This window comes from Hyperoodon ampullatus, assembly GCF_949752795.1.
Source record: "Hyperoodon ampullatus genome assembly, chromosome: 2".
NCBI classification, from domain to species: Eukaryota; Metazoa; Chordata; class Mammalia; order Artiodactyla; family Ziphiidae; genus Hyperoodon; species Hyperoodon ampullatus.
This window is the reverse complement of record NC_136915.1, coordinates 113,439,937-113,457,402: the sequence shown is the minus strand read 5'-3', so window position 1 is coordinate 113,457,402 and position 17,466 is coordinate 113,439,937. Positions and strand designations below refer to the sequence as shown.

General features: G+C 38.9%; 1 protein-coding gene across 19 annotated transcripts in view; it reads right to left on the bottom strand.

Annotated features, from left to right (window-relative positions):
- The window catches only part of UBAP2L (ubiquitin associated protein 2 like), a gene marked incomplete at its 5' end in the record, with an annotated part of 38,231 nt that extends 23,947 nt beyond the window's left edge, over window positions 1-14,284 (bottom strand). For 9 of the 19 annotated variants that reach the window (XM_079697180.1, XM_079697169.1, XM_079697166.1 and 6 more), the window contains 9 exons: window positions 842-933; window positions 2,752-2,804; window positions 6,897-7,009; window positions 7,525-7,570; window positions 7,994-8,089; window positions 8,489-8,657; window positions 12,246-12,356; window positions 12,894-12,971; window positions 14,195-14,284. In XM_079697180.1, the coding sequence (XP_079553306.1) occupies window positions 842-933; window positions 2,752-2,804; window positions 6,897-7,009; window positions 7,525-7,570; window positions 7,994-8,089; window positions 8,489-8,657; window positions 12,246-12,356; window positions 12,894-12,971; window positions 14,195-14,284 (848 nt within the window). Of the gene's footprint in view, window positions 1-841; window positions 934-2,751; window positions 2,805-5,010; window positions 5,086-6,896; window positions 7,010-7,524; window positions 7,571-7,993; window positions 8,090-8,455; window positions 8,658-12,245; window positions 12,357-12,893; window positions 12,972-14,194 lie in introns of all 19 variants that reach the window. The other 10 variants (XM_079697165.1, XM_079697168.1, XM_079697163.1 and 7 more) reach the window with 5 other exon arrangements.
- Between the last annotated feature and the right edge of the window lie 3,182 nt (window positions 14,285-17,466).

Here is a 17,466-nt window from a genome sequence, read left to right as displayed (position 1 = left end):
CTATTGGGAAGCAGCAGCATAGCACAGGGAGATCACCTCGGTGCTTTGCAATGACCTGGAGGGGTGGAACAGGAAGGCTCAAGAGGGAGGGGATATGGGGATATATGTATGCATATGGCCGATTCACTTTGTTGTACAACAAAAACTAACAGCATTGTGAAGCAATTATACTCCAACAAAGATGTATGAAAACAAGAAACACATTACCTCTGGTAATGACATCCTGAACATCCTATTCCTATTGCACTTCTCTTTAGGACATTCTGAATCAACAGCTATCATACCCAGGTCTAGAAATAATCCAAGAGTCTTTCAGGGGATAAAAATATTCCCTGACAAGTGTTATCTCCCTCTACTGACCCCAATACCTATGTTCAAGTTCTAAAAATTTCATAAGCCAGATCCTAGGGAAAAAAAATTATCACCATACTCAGTGGGCTAAGCAAAGATCATAATTATTAAGCAAGAGAAGAAACTATTGAACAGTTCTGCAAATTCAGAAATAAATGAAAACTTTCCACTTTCAGCTTCTCTTTACCTGACTTACTACAAGTTCTAAGTTCTAAGTTTTAATCAATACCTGTGATGCTGACAAGGCTGACCTATGTATTAAAGGGCTATTTGGGGGAGAGTTAGCTTTAAAATTGTAATATATGGATTTCCATTCAGTAGATTACTAATATCAACTCTTACAAATCTACCAACCAACTTTATAGGACCCTAATGTTATTTGGTTATCATCATTACCGACACCATGGGAGTCTGTAGAGGTCCAGTGCCATTCTTCCTTACAACTAACTTAGCAGATACCCTTGGGAAAAGATACTAAATTATACCACACACTTGCCTCTGACCAGCAGTGATTGTCACATTCTCCGCAGGCAGAGGCACTGATGACACATTAGAGGCAGTGAAGATCTTGGTCTCAGAAAGCTGGAAAACAGAGGAATTAGTCACTCCTAGTGTTAGGTAAGTTTCAGTCAGAAACCTGGCACAGGTTAAGGGGAATTCAACATCAAGAAAAAGGGGAAAATCCTTTGAAGAGAGAACTATCTACTCTTAAGGAATCCTGAATGGACTGACCTTCAAGCCCCTTCTATCTATGCACAGTGGTTTTATTAAAGGGGGGGTAGCATCAAGAAACCCAATAAAATCTAGTGGAGTCACATAATATGCGCACTGAACTTACAGGAAGGTGAATATGCTAGACAGAAAAACAGAGAAAGCACCTTCATATTTTCCCGATACAGCTCCCAACTTCCACCTCAATCCAAACCATACTTTATCTTCCACTACTCCTCTCAAAGAAAGGAAGATCACAGCCAAGATGAAGACACATATAAGTTAATTCTTGGCTTTTGAGCAGTAAGGGCCCAAGTGCTGATGAGTCGATATATGGAAAAATAATTTTAACATGCATTTTTTGGGGACTTCCCTGGTGGCGCAGTGGATAAGACTCCGTGCTCCCAATACAGGGGGCCTGGGTTCGATCACTGGTCAGGGAACTAGACCCCACATGCATGCCACAACTAAGGAGCTGGCGAGCCGCAACTAAAGGAACCCTGGAACCGCGACTAAGGAGCCCGACTGCCACAACTAAGACCTGGTGCAACCAAATAAATAAATAAATACATATATTTTTTTAAAGGCATTTTTTGCCTTAAAACTGACTTTGTTACACCTAGTCTCTCCACTATAAAACACTAAAATTCGGTAAACAATTGTAGGGAATAAATCTTCCTACTATTCAAGTTGATTTTTTTTGAGGGGGGGGCATGCTGCCTGGTCTTCTGGGATCTTAGTTCCCCGACCAGGAATTGAACCCCGGCCCTCGGCAGTGAAAGCGGTGGTTAAGCAGACAAGCCAAATCTTAGAAAGTATTCACAAAGCAGTCTAGCTCTGCTACAATAGAAAAGAATCACCCTCTGATGCTGATACATCCAGAATTTTAAAACTCAGGCCTGAAAACCAAAACAGTTTGACACATCATTTCCTCTTATCATATTCTGTCTTGACTGAATAAATACAAGTACAGGAAGGTACATCCATGATCACGGGAAACTGTAATTCACAGCAAAAGCTTGACTGTGACCAGGGATCAGGAAAATTCTTTTACTCAGGTACTACTCCAGCGAATTCATATAGCTTGTTTATGTGCCACCCATCTATGAGGTTTCCTAGTTTAGTCAATCTGGAAGACAGCCAAACCTACATGTTCATCTCAATTACAATCACCACGTTGGGCTCTTAGTACAAAAACAAAAGGGGTCCCAGAGTCAACCAGACTGTAAACTTAAGAACTTGGTACTGTAACTCTCATCTGTACCCACCTCTAAGCCAATTTACAGGACCATACACCAATGCCTGAATGTGAACCAAATAACTGATTTGCTCCAAGGAAAGTCATGTGCCACCAGAAGCTGTTACTCAATGCACTACCTGCCTAACTCCATTTCTAGTGCCCTACCCAACCACCATCTCTTCCTGGGATAAATCCGACAATCAGATATTGGACTTACACAAGTGCACTTGCCCTTTCCATAGTCTGGTTCCACAGAGTCCTGTTCATGCCCAGTCTCCTTCATATAACATATGTGAAATGTTCTGGCTCAGAACACTATTTTGGATGTAAAAGTTTTGGGTCAGAATCTTAAGGGTGAATTTTGAGGGGTAGAAACATACCCATTTTCTATCCCTAAACACCACTTAGGGATAGAAGGTACTAATGAGGAATGACCTGGGAATACCTACATCTTCATTCCAATCTTCAGTTCCCCACTCCTCTGTTGCAGTCCTCCATGCACCTGGGAATAAAGGAAAAACAATGAAGTAATTTTAAGTACCAGTACAAAGCACAGGCAGAAAATACGGATGTATTAAACTTTTGGCAGCCAAAAGTGTAACCAGAATTTAGTAATCAGAAGGGATTCTTGGGCTTCAGAGGGAGGAAAAGACTTTTTAGAAAGGGATACCTCAGAACAACCAGGGTTTTAATAAGATTATGATTTCACAGCTACTTTCAGTTCTTGTTACACAGCTGTAATAGGAAAGAGAGCCAGACAGTAAGAAAGAGAGAGAAAATGCAAGAGAGAGCAAGACTCCAATGGACCCAATGCTCCAAGCAATCTCTTAAGGGCCTTCAAGTCCTCTGACTTAGTAGTCCGTTCAGTGAAATGGCAGCAGACAATTTAAACTGAAACATGCAAGCTATACTTATTTGGTATAAGACAATACTGCAGGCAGTCTGAAGAAAGATGGTAGCAGGGGCAGAGGAACACAAATGGTTGCCACATTATAGTCAAAGGGCAGTGAAGAAGGAAAGGCTTGAAATCCAAACTGACAGCACTGACACCTACCTGCTATGGGAACTGAATTTAAAAATGCATACTCAGGGCTTTCCTGGTGGCGCAGTGGTTAAGAATCCGCCTGCCAATGCAGGGGACACGGGTTCAATCCCTGATCTGGGAAGATCCCACATGCCGTGGAGCAACTAAGCCTGTGCGCCACAACTACTGAGCCTGTGCTGTAGAGCCCATGTGCCACAACTACTGAGCCTGTGTGCCACAACTACCGAAGCCCACGTGCCTAAAGCCCATGCTCCACAACAAGAGAAGCCACCGCAATGAGAAGCCTGTGCACTGCAATGAAGAGTGGCCCTGCTCTCCGCAACCAGAGAAAAGCCCATGCGCAGTAACGAAGACCCAACGCAGCCAAAAATAAAATTAAATTTAAAAATGCATACTCAGCAGAAGTCAAGTTTACAGATCGTATTGATTTAACTATAAGAAACCCCAATGGATCTGTTCTTTTCAGAAGACACGAGATGAGATTGAAAAATCAAATATGTGTAATAGTTACCTTACTGGTCCTAACTATACAAAACACAAAATCTGACCTGCTGAGGTCATGGCACAGAAAATGAAGGGACACAGTTTCCGTAGGAGAGGTCCATAAATAATCAAACCACCTTGCACATTCCCCTGTTTTGCTTCACGTATACGCATATCCTCAGAAAAGGAACCTGCCATTTTTTAAGGAGTATAGGTGAGTTCCTATGAGACCTAAAATTCTTCCCTTCAACCAAAGAACCACACTAAGACACAGGAACCTCTGTGTAGCAAGGACCAGAAAACGCCTTATTTTCTTCTCTAGAATAACAGTATATATTTAATAATTCTTAAAACAGTCTCTCCAAATGGAGAAAACGTCTTACAAGAATGAAAGAATGAAGGCGTGGCATTCAGATTTCACTGTCACTGAAGAGAAATATTCTAACACCTACAAAACCCGTCTGAAATTCTCTTAAAACATTTAATAATGAAAAATCCTATTTCCTACAGAAAAATATGTTCAGTGCAATGTCTTTCCCAGGACAATGTTAAAACTGTGCCAGGGAAATTCCAAACCACTTAATAATGACAATGTTCTCCAAATCAAACTAAAGTCCAATCTCAGTTTAGACAAGTTACAAACCACACTCTTCTCTCCCTCTCTAGTGATGGCATTTTTCCTCCCCATTGACAACCATCCCACCCTGGCTAACTGGAATCCAAAATCTGGGTTAACACATACACACAATCCTAGAATTGGAAGTGATCTAAGAAGTTATTTACTACTGAGAGGCTATCTCTCAATGCAAGAATTTTTTTTCCCCTGCACTCTGGCGACTGCATCTGGAACGGAAAGGAAGACTGTAGACAGCTACTTGACACCTTCCTATATAGGACATATGGTCTTGGCTAAGGAAAAGGACTACACTGAGGAAGCATTAAGGTGCAGAAAGAGTGCAAATGCTCTGAACAAAAGATTAGGGCTTCCATTCCATCAGCAAAAAGCACAGACAATGTAAATGTTAAATATTCATTAAATAAACTAATTTTTTTAAGGAGGAAAAACAGGCACAGAATATAAGAGAAAAAAGCAGAAAAATAAAAAGAAGACAGAAAAATGACATATCCACAGATATTTCAGCTCATAAAAATCTATTAAATATCCGGGGCAGTTAGGCGCCTGGATGTATCATACCAGGAGCAGTCTCAAATTTTCGGGGATAATTTGACCCCTCAACCCCAATGAAATCAAGTCCTGAAACAAAAAAGAAAAGAAAAGAAAAAACAACCAGTGAAATTTTGCTTGTGAATGAGAATGTTTGCCCCCAACACACAATTCCCACTGTACCTGTGGATATTTTAAGGGTAGATTTGAGTCTCTTTTTAAATTAAAAAGGGAATTTGTAATTTACTATCATGAAAACACAAAAAGAGATCATGCATGAAGGTAAGTTCAAATCATGAAACTTGAAGGGAATGCATGAAACTATACTCAACACTTTCACACTAACAAGATGACAGCAGCGATTCACATAATTTTTCATTCAGCCACAAATCAAAAATTTCTGATTCTAGCCTCCCAAATCTGCTATTCTCTACTCGGTATAAATAAACACACACCTATTCCTTCCCTCTCTCTTTTCCCAACCAGATCCTTGTTGAAAATAGCTAAGGCTTTCAATCTAGGACTGGGACTCCATGCCTGATTTTCTATCCACAACTAAAAACAAATCCCTCGACTTCTATTATCTTTTCTGCCAATGATAAAAAGCCAAATACCCAAGAACGAACTAGAGCTCAGAAACATATCTGTTATTCAGACTGTTACCAGTGCTCTACAAAGCCATCAAGAGATGAATGAAGAGCAGTTCTAATGCCTCCAAAGTATAATAAGTTAAAACAGAAAAGGATATTTCATAGCTAAATGGTTAAGGGACTTCAAAAAGATATCTAGCTTGCCAATAACTCTACTTTAGCCTCCACCAATGAGAAATCTGTATTAAAAATGAGTTTATAAGATAGCTTGATGAACAAAAAGCAAGTAACATTGAGGACCTGAGGTACAGCATATTGTGGGCAGTAGATGAGAAGTGATTTGTGCCAAAGACCTTCCTAAAGACACAGGATTAAGGTAACTGATCTTTGAAAGGGGGTAAGGCAAATTTAACTGGATAAGGAGTCAAAGAGCCTACTTCATGCTCTACTATTAACCCTTCCCCCACTTTGTAAGAGGAAAAAAGTCTCAGGCTTTCCATGTGCTGGCTCAGCCAGAAAGAGGTAGCTGATCTCATAAGAAAGTACTCTGGAACCAAGAGGCTGTTCTTATTTAAAGTAGTACAAGTTATCTCTTACTCCCAAACACATCTTGGTGTATCCCACAAGCCTAACATATCCTCAAACATATATACGCTACCCAAATATGCATCAAAGTCAGCCAACAAAAAAAGCGAATCCCATAATACTCTACCACACCCAGAAGACTATCCAACAAAGAGAGGCAGAAAGTCTCCAGATTTCCTTCTTGCCCAGAAACTGAGATTTCCCAAAAATTAAGGGAAAAGGATACTCCTATCTCTGTATGCAGAAACAAATAATTTGACAGTGGGCTTTGATTCTGGGCCCTATTCATCTTTACAAGTAGTGACTTGATTAATTAATTCTGGGTATCTTTTCAAAAGGCAAAGCTAAGTAGCCAAACAGAAACACTAGGAAATACGATTGGAGCTAATGGTATAATGGAAAGAGCATGAGCTTTGAGAGTCAAAAAATTCTGAGTTCAAATACTAGCAAATTTCATAACCACTCTTGCAGTCTAAGTCTTATCATCTGGAAAGTGACAATAAATAATGTCTATTTCATAAAATAGTAATGAAGATCAGGTGAAACAGCATGTATAATGTGCCCATGGGCACATAGTAAATGAAGAGAGTACACTGTAATTCAGTTGTCACCCCTCTCTCTCTCTGACTCAGCAGCCAAAAACTACTCCACTTTTTTGTTAATATAACCTCAAAAAAATTATTTCCTTAGATTCCCAGAGACAAGAAACTAATAAAAGTCACTCACTCGTCCCATCATCTGGTTCAAAGTGGCCAGTGTTGTTCCATGTATTGCCGCTATTATTGCCATAGTTATCATCAGTATTGGCCGGCTCTGCATAATCAGCTGGGTTAAAGGTTCTGGGAGGAAAAAAAAAAAAGCAGCTTAAAAGAGTCTCTGAGCTCTAAGCAGCACCAGAAAATTAACTCAAAAGGAGGGCAATCAGAATCTTGACTGTCTCTTTCCTAGTACAGATCAACCATGGCCCCATTCTATAAGCCTATAAGCTGTCTACTTTTCCTCACGTACCAGCTTACCTAAAATTTCATGGTATAATCTTAATTTATATCCACTATCCCTTTTGGGTTAGGACACCAATAAAATCCACATGAAGATTTTGAGAAAATAGCAGGTATCTGTATTCAAATGAAGCTATGAGATAAAATAATCCAGGTGGTAAATGCTTATCTCCCAAAAATAAGCCCTATGCCTACACACACCTGATGAAATAGTCCAGCAATCTTTCTGATCACATTTTGGTTATAGCTGCCTATTATCCTCAGGATACCAGGATATTAACCATGCTAAGACATTATGGTAAGGCTTAAGGAAAAATAAAAATTAAAGACTTTAACACTGGATCAATGAAACTTACCCCATTCCTTGAGCAGAAAACCTTCCTCCCCGCCTACCAGAGCCACCTAAAGAATGAGAAAAAGAGGTAGAAAGAAATATTTTAGAAGTTGATATAAAATCACCTTGCCAACTGAGGCAGCTTTGGAAAGTAAGTCGTTGACATCATCAGATATTCCTTCTCTCACTCTGTAGGCACATCAGTTAATATAACACAGCAGGACAATTATTATTGACAAGGTTGTTCCTTTGCTGATCAAACTGCTGGATCCTCAAGCAAATACAATAATAGCAACAATAAAGAGCAGAGGAAATGACATCTACCTTCCTTCCCACTGCCCACTCAGTAATCTCTAGAATTTGCATGACACCTCAACAATTAAGGTATCCAGAGTCCATGTGAATTTGTCTGGTTTTATATAAAGCAGACCCCTACTAAACTAATAAGAGTAGCCTGCCCCCAAGATCCATCCCGCCAACAAACTGATCACCTCTGCCTCGGCCACGACCTCTTCTGCCTCTTTCTGTGCCTCTTCCAGAAGGCCCTCCACTCTTGGTGCCATCTAATCCATTTTCCTGACCTCGAACTGAAATTTAAAAACAAAACAAAACAAAACAAAACACCACAGATGGCCAGAGCAAAGTGAATAGAAAGTATGTACATAAATGGTATGTATACATGGTGGTGGGGAGACAAAAACAAAGAAGAGAAAATGAGCTGGAAGGATGGAACATGATGGTTACTAAGGGAATGGTTACTAGTCAAACAATTTTACAAACGGCTACAAGGTAACTTCATGCTAAACTGGGGGCTGTTGCTAGAAAAGGCTACATGCAAGAAATGCCAAGGTCTCAGAACAGATGATTTTAAGAAAAATCAAAAGGATGATATAATGGTTACTAGATCCAGCCTCGCAGGGCCCTGACATCCCTCAAGTCTAGACATTACTAACCCACAACTGGTTTTGTTAAAGCCCCATGCATACACTCTCGTCCGCGGCTGGCACCTCTCCCCCGTCTTGGTGGCCCACCACGTCGCCGACTATAGTCTCTGTCCCGGTCTCGATTTTCTTTGCCTTCCTCGTTGGATTCCGTTTGGCCACCGTCCTTCTGTCCTGAGACTCCTTTCTTCTTCCCAACCATCTCCCAGGAATGCTAAAGAAGAGCAGAGCATTCATGTCTTATCAATACAGGTTGCTACCAGGAAACCAGAGATAAAAGCTGGGACAACTATAACACTCTCCTCTCAGCATCCACATCTAAGATAACTTCTATTAGTTTATTTCTGTTTAAGTGGAGAGTATAGACAGAACCTCAAAACAAATTCTACACCTATCACTGCAAAATTGAAGCCCTTTTTGTAGAAGAGGTGCTTATAAGCAAATGGATTGCAGGCATCACTTCCAAAGGGGTTACCGAGATCTCTATCCAGTTCAGTCATTCGGCGTGGTAGTCAAAGGACCTAGTTACTTACTGGTCCTTTCTTTCAAGTGTGTTTCCTGGGCTGAAAAAACTAATTCCCTTTGGATTCAGTGACTCCCAGTTTTTTATAGCCTTATCCATGTCAAATAAAGCAGAAAAGAAAACTGAAAGTTTGTAAAAGTTAACTCTGAATTCAGAATGAATGAATAGCATTTGACTCTTGAGTATATTCTCTAATTCAGCAACCTAGAATTTAGGAGGAAAACAACTGTACCTACTCCCCAACCCACACCCCTTCACACACACCAATTTCCTTTATTTAAAAGAAGACCAAATAGCAGTCAGGAAAGCACAGCCCTGGCCTTGAGACATGCTGACTATAGGAAGCCTTCCATTCCTGGTTTTATTCACTGTGTTCTCCCCTATACATCCTGAATTGCTACAATACGATTCAACCTTCCTCAAAGCAGTTCATTCCAGATTGCAGGAGGGAATATTTGCAGTAAGGAAAATGAGCTAAACAGTCTTGCAAAAACTCATTCCTTAGGAAAATGAGTTTTATAAATTTGAAGGGTTTTTTTTGGCCTCGCTGTGCGGCTTGCAGGATCTTAGTCCCCTTAGCAGGGATTGAACCCAGGTTCTCAGTAGTGAAAGCGTGGGGTCCTAACTACCAGCGAGTTCCCTATAAATTTAAAGTTTTAAACACACAAATACATTGATTTACAAATTTTTGCAGAAAATATGTACAAATAAAAGTTCCAGTTCAATCACCAAGACTATCAGATCTTTACTATCCTAGATACCATCTAACCCAAACTACAATGGCCCTGTTGCTCAGCAACAGGTATCTAATATCCAATAACTTTGAAAATATGGAATAGTAATATGAAACTACTATTAATTTTATCAGGGTTGATAATAATATTGTGGTCATATGAAAGAGTATCCTTTAAGGGAAACATGCCAAAGAATTTAGGAAATAAAGTACTATGATGTCTACAACAACTTATTTCCAAATAATCCCAAGTGTCCACCAGTGGATGAGTGGATAAACGAGATGTGCTACAAACATACAATGGAATATTATTCAGCCTTAAAAAGGAGTGAAATTCTGACACAAGCCACAATATAAACCTTGAAAACATTTTGCTAAACGAAGACACAAAAAGACAAATATTATTTGATTCCACTCATATGAGGTACCAAGAACAGGCAAAACCTTACACGAGGTAGTGAAAATAGGTGTTACCCCAACCTGGGAGTCGGGAAACAGAGTTAACTGTTTAATGGATACACTAAACAGTTGGATACATTTCTAATTAGGAAATGAATAAGTTCTGGAAATAGTGGTAATGGTTGTCCAACACTGTGAATGTCCTTAAGGCCAATGAATTTTATACTTAAAATGGATAAACTGGTCAATTTTGTTAAGTATATTTTACCACAATTTAAACATTTTTAAGCTCAAAAACAGTAAATTTAAAACTATACTAAAAGCATACCTACATATTCTAAGAAGTCCACAAGAAATAGTTTACTAAAAATTAAGTATCTGCCTAGCACTCGGCAGCTCCTTGTTGCCTACTCTTTCAACCCACCCGGATTCCACATTACAGCTGGTAGGTCAATTTTTGCTCACAGTAGCTTCAATTCATAAATTATAGTAACCTTGTAGCTAAATCTACATCAGCAACGCTGGAAACCAGACTGACACAGTTCTTCGAGTTTTTGCTACTCTGTCTCAAAGCCTGATAGGTTTCAGAAACCTGTCACCTTTTCCTTCTCTATGGTTATACATCAGCTGCTGGCACCAGATGGGTTCTGTAAGTAAAAAGAATTACTATAATCTTCCCAAGGCACTGCCAGTTTTCTAATACAATCTCATCCAACCAAATACATCCAACATTGATTCCCATTGGTTTCACTAGTAGCTTGTTTATTTGTGGCATAAACCTACATTCTCTACCTTTTTTTCTTTTTTGATACTGTGAAAGGTCAGACTTGTAGCACTAGGCAGGAGATGCTAGAAGGTGAAACAAAATATGACTTGTGCACAAAAAAAAAAAAAAAAAAATCACTTTTTTTGGGGGGGGGGCTGTGCCATGCAGCATGCAGGACCTTAGTTACTCAACCAGGGATTGAACCCGTGCCCGCTGCACTGGGAGCTCGGAGTCTTAACCACTGGACCGCCAGGGAAGTCCCCAAAAAATTCACACTTTTTAGAAGTGTAAATAGATCCACCTCCACCTCTACCCCACTCTCTCGAAAATACAGAGGCAATTACTCTGGAGTAAACTCAAGATGAACCAGAACTGCTTTCTGATTATCCAGGCAGTAATTTTCAAACAAGGCCCATAATATAAAATCTAATCTAGGACCACACTTTTGAAGAGAAAAAGGTACAAATTTAAATTCAATGATTAAAAAATAGTTTTTCACTATTATTTCCCACTGCTTCGAGGAAACTGACAAACCTCCAACATTCAGCTAAAGTGACACTGTAACATCAGTAAGTTAATCTAAGGATGAAATCTGGTTATCAATCTCAACCAATGATCCCCTGAGTAAGACCAAGTAAATAAAAATGACTTCAAATGATACACTCCTCATTAAAAAAAAAATAATAAAGGTCTCTACTAAACACTGCAGGAACATCCCAAAGATTAATTAGTAAGGCAGAATCCCTGTTCTTAAGGGGCTTAACAATTTGAAACAGTAATAAGACAATAACAAAACACAGGATTCTCATTAAATGGAAAGGAAAGGAGGAGGTGAAAGCAACTCTAAATTTTAGGGCAAGAGTTCCTCCAATATCCCCTATCATCTCCAGGGATGGTCAACAGGCTCTAAAGTTTGTTTCTCTGCTAATTCAACAGAAGTAAGTTCACATGATGAAAAGGTATTGTGAAATGTAAAGCTGATACTGGTGGGAGTGTTCTGAAATCAAAATCCAGTAGTCTGTCGCTTTGTTCAATAGCAATAAAACATGTGAGCAGAAATCTTTCATGATTAGTAACTAAGGCTATTAAATAGCACCTCTAACTCAGACTAACCAAATCTTCAAAACAGTCACTAGCCTAGAATGAAAAATTTATTTCCAGGCCAACTAGAAGAAATTGATTTTATCTGTTTTCTCCTATTTATTGTACATAAATTTTAAGTATTTGCAACCTGCAGTAAATAATCTCCAAGACAGTTCCTTGCTTTATCTGGAGAATAAGATACTCTGCTTTAAGGTGAGTTACCCCACTTGCTATTTCTGGAATTTACTAGCCTCTCAACGAGGGACCCACTTTCTAGAACACTTTATTAGCACTCTACCGTATCTGGGTTTCCTTCCAGCAGTACATTGATCGCTCTGTTGACATCTCCGTTGCAGTCATGCAAAGCAATGACACATTCATCCTGGTTCTTGCCTGTGATATCAATCAACTGAAAGAGAAAGATCAGCAACCATCATGAACAAGCCTGCACTCCCCACAAAAGAAAACTAGGTGAAAAAAAGGGAGAAGACACAGGTGAGTTTGAAAGAACCAGGCTTAAAAAAGTAAAAAATGCAGAATTTTGGTGCTCTAGTTCCAAAAGCAAAATATTAACAACCTGTGACTAGGGATGGGGCAAAAGTATTTATAAAGCAGTTGAATAATACAGCATCTAATAGAGAATCAAATGCAGAAGCATACAGGATCCAGTATACCATGACTTTCCACATTTCCTAGATGCCACAACTATTCAAAGCTGCTGTACAATGGTACCAACAAAGTTATTCAATAAACAAGAGATTAAAATTAAGGTAAAACCTCTTTGAACAAGGTATCTGTCCAAAGGGGTACAATCAGACAATAAAAGCACTCATAATTCTTTTAATACTATAGTGGAAAATATCCTGGTAGACATCAATTCTATTTTACTGTGCTTTGATCTTGATGTCTTTTCCCACAGCTTATGGCAAATTAGCGATACACTCACTTGTTTCACCTTTTCCTCAAAGTCAGCATCATTATGGTCCGAAATCATCTGTGCAAGTCGAATTTGTTCCGCAGTGGCCTAAGAAAGCATGATCAAGAGACAACAGTTTAGAGAAATAAGAGGGACCTATATAGTCAATATTCATCATCTCCCACCCCAATTTCCTTCTCCTTGTTACAAATGACCAACTAATAAAATGCTACCACCATGACAACAAAGAGTGAAGCTGTGACTATTTCAAGCTACAGTCTCTAAAAAAGCAGGGAGCTTTTTCACCTATGTTCACAGTTAAAGGGACTTTCACTTTGGGGCCACAGCACCACTTTAAAACATCTGTGCCTTAACTCAATTTCATTTATTTGCAAAGTCATGTGTAAACCCTGTTCCTGATTCTGCAATGACCAATGCCACCCTTTTATTCCTTAGGGATGAGAGTATCATTAAAGTTTAGTCTGAGGATACACTCAGCATATCTTGCAAGTATCCAGTGTATGTTTATAAGATGTCAGAAATTTTAGCCCCAACTGAGATTAAGTACTAAAATTCTGCTAGAAATTCACCTGGAAAAAGAAGTGAAAGAAAAATGAATAAGAGGGAAGTTCTAGTCTTACATATTCAATTTAACTGACCATAACCAAATACAAATTAATTCATTCATATTAGGTGCCAACAAATACCAGACTGGTTATTGGAAAAAAAAAAGATCATATCTAAATCCAACTTTAAAAAAAAAAAAAAGAGCGAGAACTCATAAACCTCAGCACCCAAGTGCCAAGGAGGTTAATTTACTCTTTAAAACTGAGCAATACTCTAGGGTGTCTCATCTGTTAATCTTGAAGGAACATAGTAAAGATGCTAACTCCTCATGGGAAAGGAAAAATCAGATTAGGCCTCAATGAGGCCAGAGAGGAAAACAAAAGACAAATTAGGGAAAAGAAGAGCAAAGGAAAGGAAGAAGGTGGCAAGACAAAGATTGGCTAGAGGGATGTCAAAGTGCAAGGTCTAAGAAATAAGAAACGTATTGCTAAAACAACCCAGATGAATGAAGGAAAATGCTATCTTAGAGATACAAAGCACAGGACCCATTCTTTCCAAGCCTCATAATGCAGTAAATTAAGCACACTGCATCACAGCATGTCATTAACAGTTATCAGGCCCCAAGTGAAAAGAGGCATGGATTAGAAAATAAGAATAAAGAACCCAAACTAATAATCCAAAGCACAGAATGATGTTGCACTAGATGGAAACCAGTATCAACCAGCAAGGCTACCCCATGGATCCATATCCCTTGGGTTCTTTACCTGGGGCCGCTGCTTGTGCTGTGTCTGATTTTGGTTTTGAGGTGGTTCCCAGTTTCCCCGGGCTCGGTTAGTGCCCACCGACGTCATCATTTACAGTATATACAAATAACAGTATTTACAAGGTAGAATACTGAAAGATTTAAGAAAAAAAAAAAGTTTAGATGTTAAATGTGGGCAAAATGTTTTCAACCTCTCTTTCATCAGCACCTTCACCACTTTCACTTCTTTAAAGAGACAAACCAACATTCACCTGTTCTTGAGATAGATTTCCAGTATGATAAATTCCTTAGAGAACTATGACTATTAATCCATTTTTGTAAAACAAGAAATATATAAAACATGTGTTAAGTGATGGTTTGTTTTAAAGTTATGAGCACGATTTGGTTACAGTCCCCTATAGGCAGCCTTTGTGAAGTTTTGCTATCTTGATAGTAAGCGAAACAATGTTAATAATCAAGTTTTCCGATAGGTGAAAATACCCAACGTCCCTTTGACAGAAGGAAAGATAATCAGCAAAGCCTGGAAACAAAAGCCTTCCAGGAAGGGGATTAGTCTATACTCCAAATAAAAACAATTTAAAACGCTGTACTCAACCTACCTTTGAAAAGAGCTTTACCTGCCTTACAACCTTTTAAATGTAAGTTGCATGTGTCCTCCATCATTCGGGAAAGGACAAGCTCAAGCCTAGCCTCTTTCTTCCTCCCTCAAGTTTCTATCTCTCAGTATGTGGGGGCTCCCACACCTTTCAGCAAGGCACATATCAGCCCCAGTGACTTTGCCCAGAATCTCAGTTCCTTGGATAATAATTCTAACACGCTGCTTTTGTGGTTGCTTCTGTGGCTGCTTCTGTTGGTTTCCTAAGTCCGCAGTTCCAAGAAACCAGAATTGCAATTCCCCTCCACCACTCACCTTAATATATAGAGAATCCCAAATTTGTCCCAAACCAAAAGCATCTAGCCCAGAGTTTTATTTGGAAGAAAGTGCTTCTGGGAAGTCATTTTAGACTTGAGACATTACTGCCAGCAAGATGACTTTGTTGAGTCTTTACAGAGACATGGAACACACAGGGCCTTCCCAAAACCAGATCAGTTTTGTTAGTAACACTTCTAACAAGCAAAGATTCTATTGAATTTAAGTTGCCTTCATTCATACTTTGTTTTATAATGCAATCTCAACTGTTGCATTTAGTAAACAAAGAAAACATTCATCATATGATGGAGTGCTCAAAATAAGGTTACATTGCATTGTTTTACTCCCTGCCAAAGAGGACAAGTTTATACTTTTCTGCTCTATATTGAATTTTTTTTCATTAATGAAACTTCATATAGGGTAATTTTAAGCTGCCCAGAAGACACTGATGGATTTGAGGGACAGGTAGGCTGGGCTTCAAAAGAAATATGCAAGGATTAATATTAGGAGAGTGAATTTCACCTGTTTCTTGGGTCACAAAGAAAGCCAACTTCCCTGTGGATAAATTCTTCACCCAGTTGGGTCAATATGTTACATAGGTCTTTGTCGTTTGATGCAGTCATTAAAAATTGAGTTTTACATTTCCTGTCACCAAGAAATATTTTTAAGGAAAGTTCATGGCTAATTTTTAACCATTACCTCTTCTCCCTACACAAATGTGCACAAAAAGCCCTGTAAATACGTATAGGTAGTACAGGATTATTTGATACACTGTAGTCCATTTTCCCAGGCTGCCATTATTGTCAAATTCCAACACTTAATTTACAATAAACAAGTGTTATTCAACCAAGTACGCCTGGATTCAAATCAAAGAGGAAAAAAAAAAAGAAAGAAAAAATATCAGGCTTTATTATAATTGACTCTAAGATGAACATTCTAACATGGGAGTAGCCTCTCCTGTAACTTACAAATATTGATTGCTTTCTACTCATCATGTGATTTCAATTTGTGAGCATGAGTTACACTGTGGATATGAATTTCATGACTACCTGTATGGACAACTGCATGTACAGTAGCAATCAATGTAAATACATTAAAAAGTCATTTTGAAAGCCACACAATTACTCAGGAAAGGGGAAAAAAAAATCCTCCTAATCACTCTTGCTATTAACTTCCATTTCTCTTACAAATGCTTTGAAATGTGTGACTAAGAAAATTTTACCACCTAGGTAGTAACAACACTGACCAAAAGATCAAAAGTAAGTGATCTGGGATGGATCACTGGAGGGCACAGAATTAGTAGCCTTTTAGTAGCAAGCAGAGACACATACCCAGAGTTATCACAGTGGAGATGAGGAATCTTGTTAAGTACTCTTTCTTAAAACATAAAAATATTTAAGGGAAGTAGGTGACAAGTATTGGAGACCAAGGGAATAGTGCAGGAACAAATACAGGTTTCAACACAGGAGTGCCCTTGACTGTTTTCTGAAAACCAGCTACTTAAAAAAATAGCCAGAGAAATTTTACAGAAAAAAATAAATAACAAGTATTTATTGAGTATCTACTATGTGTCCAATACTTTAGAAAATACAAAAGCAATATGACTTGGTTGCTGCCCTCAGGGAGCTTACAATCTAATTTGAGAAACAATTCAGAAACTATGAAGCTGGAAGGGGGGTGGGTAAGGCTTGCTACTTCTAACAGAGCAACTAATTCCCCTAGATGCTCTGTGGAAATGATCCCTGCATCCCCTTCCCCATCAACTTGAATCTAATTTAAAAAAAGAGTACTTCCCAGTTAGGACACATTTGGCAACAAGGGGCTTTAAAAATCAAAATCCAAACAGTACATTTTAAGGCCTTTCATCATTAGTTTACATGCCAGCAACACTTCCCGACTTCCCATTCACAACGTAAATAATCACTGGGATAGTCTAATCTTTAAGGACAATGGTTGTAGGATCTCAAAGCAATTTTAACAACCCATACACAGCCAAAACGTTTTACTTCTCCTGTATTTCAGGTTGTCACTGACCCTCATCACATCCCAGCAAGTCACATCAGACATCCATCCCCAAAAGCAGAATATGGGTGGTGGAAGTGGTTGGGGAGAAGACAAAAAGGATTTCTCCATCTAATAATCAGGGACAATCAAAGGCAAAAGGGCTAACAATAACAACAAAAAAAAGGCCTGTTACTGTGGTGTTTTTCTTTCCACAACATCCTACACCAGAGATGGCTACATTTCAAGAACGGTGGAAAAGGAGCGGCCTCCTGTTTGTGACATCAGTTTGCAAAGCAATTTAAGGACTGTCCACAAGGTGAAGGGTCGAAGAAATTTGGAATTCCTGTCCCATTATAAGA